This window comes from Dasypus novemcinctus, chromosome 12 (genome assembly GCF_030445035.2).
Source record: "Dasypus novemcinctus isolate mDasNov1 chromosome 12, mDasNov1.1.hap2, whole genome shotgun sequence".
Lineage (NCBI taxonomy): Eukaryota > Metazoa > Chordata > Mammalia > Cingulata > Dasypodidae > Dasypus > Dasypus novemcinctus.
In genome coordinates, this window is record NC_080684.1 from 101,480,941 (window position 1) to 101,491,516 (window position 10,576).

The 10,576-nt window shown below is 54.0% G+C and overlaps 1 protein-coding gene across 7 annotated transcripts in view; it reads left to right on the top strand.

Moving 5' to 3' along the window:
• Positions 1 to 3,603, top strand: part of ZC3H7B (zinc finger CCCH-type containing 7B) — a 68,203-nt gene extending 64,600 nt beyond the window's left edge. For all 7 annotated transcript variants that reach the window (XM_058309186.2, XM_058309183.2, XM_058309187.1 and 4 more), the window contains 3 exons: positions 152 to 285; positions 416 to 579; positions 821 to 3,603. In XM_058309186.2, the coding sequence (XP_058165169.1) occupies positions 152 to 285; positions 416 to 579; positions 821 to 1,082 (560 nt within the window). In that variant the 3' untranslated portion in view covers positions 1,083 to 3,603. The remainder of the gene's footprint in view (positions 1 to 151; positions 286 to 415; positions 580 to 820) is intronic.
• Positions 3,604 to 10,576: the final 6,973 nt, after the last annotated feature.

The following is a 10,576-nucleotide window of genomic DNA, read 5'->3' on the forward strand; positions in this document are numbered from 1 at the left end:
CCGTGCCCTCCCAGGGTTGCCTGGGCTGCCCGGGCGCGGGGGCGGGGCTGCCCGGCGGTGGGGTCCGGGATGCCCGTGGCTCCCAAGCGAAATGGAGGCCACGGGCCGAGTGGACGGAAAAGCCACCCTGACGGGCACTGTCCCTGCCCAGTCCTGGACATGCAGCAGACCTATGACATGTGGCTGAAGAAACACAACCCGGGCAAGCCCGGGGAGGGAACCCCAATCGGTTCTCGGGAAGGCGAGAAGCAGATCCAGATGCCCACGGACTACGCAGACATCATGGTACGCCCCCGCTCTGCCCCCACCCCTGGGGCGGGGACCATGGCCCGAGCCCGGCCGGGAGGGCCCAGGCCCCGGGGAGGCGGCCCGGGCGGGGGCGCGGGGCGGGCGCCCACGGTGGCTGTGCCCGCAGATGGGCTACCACTGCTGGCTCTGCGGCAAGAACAGCAACAGCAAGAAGCAGTGGCAGCAGCACATCCAGTCCGAGAAGCACAAGGAGAAGGTCTTCACGTCTGACAGCGACGCCAGCGGCTGGGCCTACCGCTTCCCCATGGGCGAGTTCCGGCTCTGCGACAGGTGCTGGCGGGGGCAGGGCCGGGGGGCAGGTGGGTGGGCTGCGGAGGTGGAGGCCGGCGGGGGCGGGTGTCCCGAGGCAACTGCTCCTGGCTGGGAGCAGGCGGCTGCGGCAGGGAGGCGCCGACCCGCCCAGACCCCGACTCTGCAGCCCTGAGCCCCCGGCCCCCGGCTGCTGGCCGAGCCCGCCTGGCCCGCCGGGGAAGGGCGCAGGGCCTGCACAGTGAGCCCCCGTCTGCCGCAGGCTCCAGAAGGGCAAGGCCTGCCCGGACGGGGACAAGTGCCGCTGCGCCCACGGCCAGGAGGAGCTCAACGAGTGGCTGGACCGGCGCGAGGTGCTGAAGCAGAAGCTGGCCAAGGCCCGCAAGGACATGCTCCTCTGCTCGCGGGACGACGACTTCGGCAAATACAACTTCCTGCTGCAAGAGGTCGGGGACGCCACGGGGGACGCCGCGGGGGCCGCCCCGGAAGCCCCGGCCGCTGCAGCTGCTGCCGCTGGGGACTAGGGCTGGGTCTGGGCCATGGTGAAGTCCTGGGGTCAGGAGTGGGGGGAGGGATGAGGGCCTGACAAGAGGGCCAGGGGAGGGGTGGGGGCCGCCCACGTCAGCCAGCCCCGGCCCCGGTCCCCACCCCCCGCCTCCTCTCCACCCCCACTGCCCCAGGCGCACGTGCTGCAGCCCCTCCGTCCCAGGGTCCTCCTGCTACAACCCTGGGCAGGCCCTCCCCCACCCTCACGGCTCTCCTGGTTGGGGAGGGAGGGGCCGGGGTGGCCCCTCCAGCTTCAGCCTCCAGCTTTAACTTCAGTCTGCTCCTAAAGGGGGCCCAAGCTCAGGGCTGGGGAGCCTGGGGTCCCCACTTGAATCTGCAGCAGGAGGGTCCTTCTCCCTGCCCCCCCACCCCGCCCCCTCCCAGGGGAAGATCAGGACACAACAGAGGGCAGGAGGCCCCAATTAGCTTTAAAATGCAGCCCCAGGATGGAGCTGGGGACCCTGTACTGGTCACCTCCCCCCTGGGGCTCAGTTTCCCCTCCGAGTGGAGGGGTGGAATGGCCTCTGGAGCCTGACCCAGGCGTCTGAATCCCGGAACAACCCCTACGAAGCCTCTCCTTGGTGGACTAGCAGATGGCGACTGAGAGCCATGGCGCCTGGGGAGGTGGCAGCCCAGAGCCCCTTCTCACCCACAGGAACGCTGAGGCCCGGAGAGGAGCAGCCAGCTGCCCAGGGTGCCAGCCTCTGGCGTCCAGAGCTGGCATGAGAACAGCGGTCTGAAGACGTGGGGCCAGTTATGGGCTGGAGCCTCCAGGCTCCCTGAGCCGATGTGTGGCAGGGGGCTGAGCAAGGCTCGGTGGTGATAGTCCCTCCAGGGATGGCTGCGGAGGGCAGCAGCTGGGGACCCCTCCCCACCGAGATCTGAGCACTGCCTGCCTGCTGGGGGGGAGGTGGGAGAGGGCAGGGCACCCAGGAGCTCAGGCTCGGCGGGGGGCGGGGGAGAATTGTTAGCACAGGATCTCGAGGGCCGCCCCAAGACGGGACGCAGCCCTTCTTTCCTGGAGCCCCAGCAGGTCCTCTCCCCTTGCGCCCCTAGACCGAGACATAGAGTTGTGACTGTCGATTGCAGCCCTTCCCTGACCCCCAACCCCACCAGCTGCCTGGGACCCCAGCTGACCCCCAGCCCCTGCCCCCACCCACCAAGCCCTCGCCCAGCCCCCTTGTCTGACATGTCTGCGTGCACCCCCTCCTCTCCATTCCTGCCCCCCAGGCAGGCCCAGCCTCTCCTGGCTCCCCAGACATTCCAGAATGCCCCTCACCATTGGCACAAAGAGTGGGGCACCCCCAGAAGGAACCAGGGGCCGAGGCTGGGCGGAGGGATGAGATGGAGATGGTGGGCTGCTCCCAAATCCCCCTCAGCGAGGCTCGCCGCGCGCGGGTGGTGAGAAGCCGGGCCCCAGGCCGCAGGGAACCCTAGTCCTCGCGCTGCCACCGCCCGGCCTTTTCCTGATAATCGTGGCATGCCCCCTCTCCTCTTCCCTGCACCCCCAGCAGGCCAGCGCGGCACCTTTGGGTGCAGGCGGCGTGGCTGGCGGGGAGGAGAGCCCACACCCCAGGCAGGGCTGTGGCCGTGAATGTTGATGACACTCGTCCCCGACCCGTGGTGTTGCAGTCTGTCACCAGCCTTGTTCTTAGTGTGTATATATGTCGCCCCGTGATGCATATATACACAGGTATTAAATATATCGCTCTATATAATATTATATATGTGTGTGGTATCCAAGGGATCACTTCCAATGAGGGCTAAAGATGAGGGGCTTGGTGGGGAAATGCAGCCATCCTGGTGTGATTCGGAGGTTTCTTAGGGGGTCACCAGCAGGCCACACGCGAGGAGACAGGAACTGGAGCTGTGGGCCAAAGGGGATTTGGGTGGTGGGGCAGGTCGAGCCCCCACCCAGGCTTAGCTCTGCCTGGTTGCTTCCCAGACTACCCCAGCCCAGGGGGCGGCGAGAGCAGGAGGGCCCAGGGAAAGAAAATGGCTTTTGTTGTCCCCCACCCAAAGACACAGATTTGGGGTCCAGGTTTTTCTTCTCCAGTCCCTTCTCTGCCTGGGGGCCCTGGCCAGAGCTAATTCACCCACGGGAATGGGGAGGGAGACAGGCAGGGAGTGCCAGGGGCGGGGGACAAGAAGCCGTGTTAGTGATGAGCGCATTTCAGCCGTGACCCCACAAGGCTGCTGGCTGGGAGCCCAGGGAGCCGAGTCCAGGGGCCTGTGCCCACCCCCAGCAGGCAGGGACAGGACGGCGTGGCAGGGGCCCCTAATGTGAGTGTCCCTTGTGGTGGAGGGCCCCGGGATGGATGCTGCATTTCTCATCTGGGCAGTAATCTGCTTAATGGGCCTTTAAAAATGTCTGTGTATTAAAATTTAAGAATACCACACTTTAATATTAAATATTCATAAGGTCTAGTATCTTGATAATAATGTAGATGTTTTAATAACAATTTTTGTCCTTCTTAAAATAAAAGGAAAGAAACTTGCTGCTTTTAGCCTCTGTTTTAGAAAGTGAACGTGCACTCTGGCCTCTGCCCCCAGGCATCGCTCCTCCCGGCACCGGTCTCGGGGGCGGAGCCAGCACTGGGCACGCCTCGGGCCCACATTCCGAGGGCTGCGGGGCCAGAGGTCGGTGTCCCAGCTCGTAAACACGCCAGCCCAGCTGGGCCCGGTCAGGCCGTGCCTCCACTGGCAGGACAAGCTGTGCCCGGACAAGGGCCCCCAGCGCGACCCTCACTGGCTCTTGTGCAGCCTGCCCACTCGCTGACCCCCACATGGGGTGTCCAGAGTAGCCGTGACCTCATGTGCACCACCCTGGGTTCCAGAGGGCTGGCCACTGGACCCGTTCTGGGCATGGCTTTTCCTGGAACGAGGGTGACAGGCCAGGCCGTGCTTTGCAATGTGACCCTGATGGCAGGCTCCACGGGACTCAACTGAGTGCAGAGCAGGGGTTTCCCACGTGGGCTGAGGTCCCCAAAGCCCAGTTCCTGAGTCTTTAAAAGGAGAGGGCGCCGGCTCAGCAATCTCAGGCAGGGACCCCTGTCTGCTGGGGTTTACTGCTGTTTCAGACCTCTTGGGCTGTGCATGGCTGCAGGAGAGGGAGGTCCCCACGGGCGGGGGTGCTTGTTCAGAGCCAGCTCTCACCAGAGAGCTGTGGGCAGCAGTACGTGGTAGCCCAGGTTCAGATGTCAGGGTCTGTGAGGGCTCTGAGGACAGGGAATCTCCTGGGCCCAATCAGCGGGAAGCGCCCGGATGCTTGATAAATGAGGGGGAGTTAACAGGTCTGTTCTCCACGATAACCCTGCAAGTTCGCTGCCGGTATTTTGTAGCTCTGAGAGGTTCAGCGAAGGTTCCAAGGACTCTGAAAGAAGGCAGAAAAAATACCAAGAACCTTTGGACTGGGCGATGGGCCGAGGTCCCTTCAGCCCTGATGTCCTGTGGTTGGTTCTCCACACACATGGTCCACCCCAAAGCAGTATGGCAAGGTCCAGCTCCTGAATGGAAAAGGTGGCCCTGTCCTCTGGCTGGTGAGATCATGAGCCTGCCTCAGTACCTTTCTTGAATTCAGAAAACTAAAAGCATCAGATAAGCAGTGCTTCACCGGCCCCAGTGGACAAAAATTAAATTCTCATATATTCCCTTAAATCCTCCTATGGTCATCATTTGGCTCCAGCTAATGAGCATTAACTAAGTACCTACTGTGTCCCTGAACCCCGGAGATACAAGATTACGGAAGAAACTTGAGTGTGCAGTCTGCTGGGGAAAAGCTACCTAAGTAGAAGGCAGACACTCGGTGTGCCAGGGAAGGCACCTCACCCAGGCTAGGAAGCCAAGAGGGCTTCCTGGAGGTGGTGAAACTGAAGTTGAGGCTTTAAAATTATTTTATATCATTGCAGTCAGTGTGCATTTGCATATTTCTTGGAGTTTTATTTCACAAGTGCATTTCCACACACCAGTGTAAACTAGATAGCAGTGGCTGGTATTTCATCCCACCAATGGGCCAAAGTTGGCTTGAGCAGCCCCCAAATACTGAACACTGGCCCATTTCTGGTCTTCAGTCAGATGAGTTGAGCTGCGGTGAGCTCCACCAGCTAGGGTACACCAGTCTGCTCTCCTCCGTACCTCCACTCTAGGAAAGCAGCTTCCAAGGGGAGGCTGGGCAGGTGGGGTGACTGCCAGGGACCTGCAGGTGGAGGTGGGAGGCAGCTCTGCATTTCCTCCAGCGAAGGGCTCTGCCAAAAACTGCATCCGTATAGATGCCCTACCCAAGGAGCCCTTGGCAGCCTCTAGGCACCTCTGCCTTGGGCCGCAGGGGGCTGTCTTCTCTGAGGCCAGAGGAGAAAATACCACCAGGGCCTTGGGTAAGGGCAGCCCCAGCCACTGGACATGACGATCAGTGCAATGATTTGATGATTGAGGGTCAGCAAATTTGTGTCCTCTTCCAATAGCATTTCCTGGCCCAAAGTGTAAATGAGCACTGCTGGTCAAGGAGAATAGTGAGGCAGAGTATAAGAGTTCCTGATCAAGTCCTTCCCCCCGCTCCTGGGCCTCAGTTCCCCCAAGTGAATAATACATTAAATGCTCTTCTGGGACCTTTTCCACTCTGACTCCAGCGTCTGGCCTATGAAGGACTCCTCCTTGGCCAACACAAGGCAAGTGGGGAGCTCACAGCTTCCTGGGGAAGAGAAGTCGTCACCAGCACGTAAAGGACACCCACCCTGTTCCCAGTGAACTGGGGACAAATACAGTTGGTGAAAGCCCAGGGAAAGGAGATGGGACTGGGTTTAGTGGCATCAATAAGGACCCCAATAGGACCCAAGACCTCTGACCAGGAAACCCAAAAAGTGCAGACAATTCCAACACACCTGCAACTGAGGCCCCTCCAGATGACTCCAGGCCTGAATATGGCCTTTGTCTCTCCCAGGTGTGGCCATTGTGCTCCTTACCTCTACCCTCCCTGGCCACTTGACCCCACAACCTGCTGGACCACTGGTGCTGGTGCCAGCTGAACCCCCTGAATGCACAGCAGGGATGTCCCATGGGGACTGACTTTCAGTGGCATGAAAATTCCTTAAGGGCAGGAAGCTACCTGGCCCAGTGTGTTACGAATTTTTAATTCTACACAGGGTCTAGCCTGGTGCCAGGTATGCAGCAAGCATTCATGGTCTTCCAGACTTAATACTTGTGTACAGTAAAAGGAGTCTGCAGTGAACTCACAGGAATGATTCTCCAAGAGTGAAATGCCATGCTACAGGTCAGTATTTTTGTAAGGTACTCCCTGGTCCCTCTGAAATCATTCCACCTTCATGTTATGCCAGTCTTGCATTAAAGAGGATTCTTGGACCAAGGAATAGATGCACAAGCCCCATCTGAGTCAGACCCCATTCAAGGCAGCCCACTCTCACTCTAACCCTGGGATCACAGAGGCCAAGACTGACTGTGAAGAGAATAGTAAGAGCCTCCCCTGGTAATTACAAAATACTTCCAACTGGCCAAAACATACATACAACTCTTTAGAAATGTACTAAAATTATATACATGCCACATGAATATTAATGCAAAAATCCTCAACAAAATACTGGCAGACAATCCAACAATAGATTAATAGGATTATGCATCATGACCAAGTAGGATTTATTCCAGGAATGCAAAGATAGTTCAACATAAAAATATCAACCAATGCAGTTCACCACATTAATAGATTGAAGGATCGAAAACACATGATCATCTCAATTGATGCAGAAAAGGCATTTGACAAAATCCAACATCCCTTCATGATAAAAAAAAACTCAGAAAATGAGGACTAGAAGGGCACTTTCTCAATATGATAAAAGACATTTATGAAAACCCATAGCAAATATCATAATGGTAAAAGACTGAAAGTGTTCCCCTTAAGATCAGGAACGAGATAAGAATTCCTGCAGTCACCCTTGTTATTCAACATTGTACAGAAGTTCTACCCTGAATAACCAGGCAAGAGAGAGAAATTAAAACACGTACAGGGAAACGGACTTTGGCCCAGTGGTTAGGGCGTCCGTCTACCATATGGGAGGTCTGCGGTTCAAACCCTGGGCCTCCTTGACCCGTGTGGAGCTGGCCATGTGCAGCGCTGATGCGCGCAAGGAGAGCCGTGCCATGCCAGGGTGTCCCCCGCAAAGTTACAGGATACAAGATAAACACACAGAAGTCAGTTGGGTTCCTAAACTCCAATAATGAACTACCTGAAAAGGAAATCATTCTGTGAGCTAGAGATTTATTTTTATTTATTTAATTCCCCTCCCCTCCCCCGGTTGTCTGTTAGGGCGTTGGTCTACCACATGGGAGGTCCGCGGTTCAAGCCCTGGGCCTCCTTGTCTGTTTTTCTGTGTCTTTTTGCTGCGTCTTGTTTCTTTGTCCGCTTCTGTTGTCGTCAGCGGCACGGGAAGTGTGGGTGGCGCCATTCCTCGGCAGGCTGCTCCCTCCTTCGCGCTGGGCGGCTCTCCCTATGGGTGCACGCCTTGCGCGTGGGGCTCCCCTACGCGGGGGACACTCCTGTGTGGCACGGCACTCCTTGCGCGCATCAGCACTGCGCATGGGCCAGCTCCACGTAGGTCAAGGAGGCCCAGGGCTTGAACCGTGGACCTCCCATGTGGTAGACCAATGCCCTAACCACTGGGCCAAAGTCGGTTTCCCTACTACACACTTATTATGTATGTATATTCATGTAAGAATGACATACTTCAATAAATTGTTTTCAAAATGAAAAAAAAAGCATAAGGAAATATCTTCAGTGATTGGTAATAGGCAATGGACTTTTAGGCTTTACACCAAAAGTACAAGCAACAAAAGAAAAAATAGACTAAATGGACTACATAAAATTTTTAAATGTTTATGCATCAACGGACATTATCAAGAAAGTAAAAAATCTATGTGGGAGTGGAAGTGGCTCAAGCCATTGGGTGCCTCCCTCCCACATGGGAGGTCCTGGGTTTGGTTCCTGGTGCCTCCTAAACAAAGATGACAAGCACACTATGAACAAACACAGCAGACAGCGAACACAAACAAAAAAATCTACAGATCAGGAGAAATTATTTGGAAACCAATTATCTGAGAAGGGTTTACTATCCAGGATACATAAAGAACACAACAAAAAGACAAACAACACAATTAAAAAATGGGCCAAGGACTTGAACAGACATTTCTCCAAAGAAGATATTCAAATGGCCAATAAGAATATGAAAAGATGCCCAAGATCACTAGCCATTAAAGAAATGCAAATTAAAAGTACAGTGAGACACCACTTCACACCCACTGGGATGGCTATTATTTTCAAAATCTGAAAAGAACAAGTGTTGGTGAGGATATGGAGAAATAGGAACCCTTGTACATTGGGGGGAATGTAAAATGGTGCAGCCACTGTGGAAAATAGTTTGGCAGTTCCTCAGAAAGTTAAACATAGTATTACCATATGACTCTGCCATTCTACTCCTAGGTATAGATCCCAAAGAACTGAAAGCAGGGACTCAGACAGATGCTTGTACATCGGTGTTCACTGCAGCATTATTCACAATAGCCACGAGACAGAAACAGCCCAAATGTCCATCAACAGATGGATGGATAAATAAAATGTGGTATATACATGTGGTAAAAAGCAATGAAGTTCTGACACCTTCTTACAGTATGCATGAACCTTGAAGGCACCATGTTGAATGAAATAAGCCCATCACTAAAGGACAAATATTGTCTAATTTCTTTTATATGAAATACATAGAATAAGCAAAAACATCGAGACAGAAATGAGATTGTAGGTTACCAGGGCCTGACTTCCCGTGCCGCTGACGACAACAGAGGCGGACAAAGAAACAAGACGCAGCAAATAGACACAGAGAACAGACAACCGGGGGAGGGGGGGAATTAAATAAATAAATAAATCTTTAAAAAAAAAAAAAAGAAGGGGGTGGCAGGTGGGCGCTGTCCTGTGCCTCGCTGTGTGACAGAGGAGCCAAGGATCTCTGGCAGCCAGTCTTAGGGAAGAAAGCACCGCCTTGATGATGGTTTTTTTTTCTTCTAAGATTTATTTATTTATTTCTCTCCCCTACCCTCCCCCCCGCCCCAGTTGTCTGTTCTCTGTGTCTGTTTGCTGCGTGTTCTTTCTTTGTCCGCTTCTGTTGTTGTCAGCGGCACGGGAATCTGTGTTTCTTTTTGTTGTGTGATCTTGCTGCGTCAGCTCTCCATGTGTGCGACGCCATTCCTGGGCAGGCTGCACTTTCTTTCACGCTGGGCGGCTCTCCTTACGGGGCGCACTCCTTGCGCGTGGGGCTCCCCTACGCGGGGGACACCCCTGCGTGGCAGGGCACTCCTTGTGCGCATCAGCACTGCGCATGGGCCAGCTCCACACGGGTCAAGGAGGCCCGGGGTTTGAACCACAGACCTCCCATGTGGTAGACGGACGCCCTAACCGCTGGGCCAAGTCCACTCTCCTTGATGATGCTTTGATCTGGACATTTTCCTGGCCTCAAAACTGTAAGCGAATACATTCCCATTGTTTAACCCGACCCATTTCATGGTATTTCCTTTGTGCAGCCTAGGAAACTAAAGCAGCTGTAAAAAGAAGCGAAGTGCAGGGATAGGCTAATGATATGGATGAACCTTGAAGACATCACGTTGAGTGAAATAAACCAGACACAAGAGGACAAATACTGTATGATTTCTGTTGTATGAAATGTAGAATAAACAAATTCATAGAGACAGAAAGCAGAATGGTGGTTACCAGGGATGGGAGGGAAGGAGAATGGGGAGTTAGTGCTAAATGAATGTGAGTCTTGGTTTGGATTGATGACAATAGTCTGGAAATAGACAGTGGTGAAAATTACACTGCATTGTGAGTGTACTTAATGTCCAAAAATTGTCCACTTAAAATGGCTGAAGTGATTTTTGTGTTATGTATGTTTTACCATAATTTAAAATAGATAAAATGAACTTTTAAAAGTTTTATGCATCTATATGCTTATGTTCGGTAAAAAGGAACATTGGAAGAAGAAATAAGAAACTAATAAAAATGGTTAAGAGGAAGGTGAATGGGATGAGGGGCAGGGGAAGAAATGACCTTTCTTCTAAAGTATACCTTTATAAATGGCTTTGAGCTTTGAGCTGCATAACTTTTTTGTATTCCAAAATTAAAATTTTTAATTAATTTTGGGGAACAAAATCATAATTTGAGGAGGGCTCTCAGGGAGGAAAGGAGGATACTTAGAGGAAAAGCTGGGGATGACAGGGAGAGGCCAGAGGGATACCTGGAATATTTTTTATTCTGTGCAAAATAGAATTTTAGAAAGCAGCAAAGGACTGCATAAAAATCAGGTAGTGTGCAGGGAACGTCATGCTTATTGCATCCGCCCTGGAGTTTTGGAGACCCATCGCTAGGGCTGAAAGGAACCTCAGAGGCCACGGCGGCAAGAGCTTTGGGACTGAGACCCGGAAG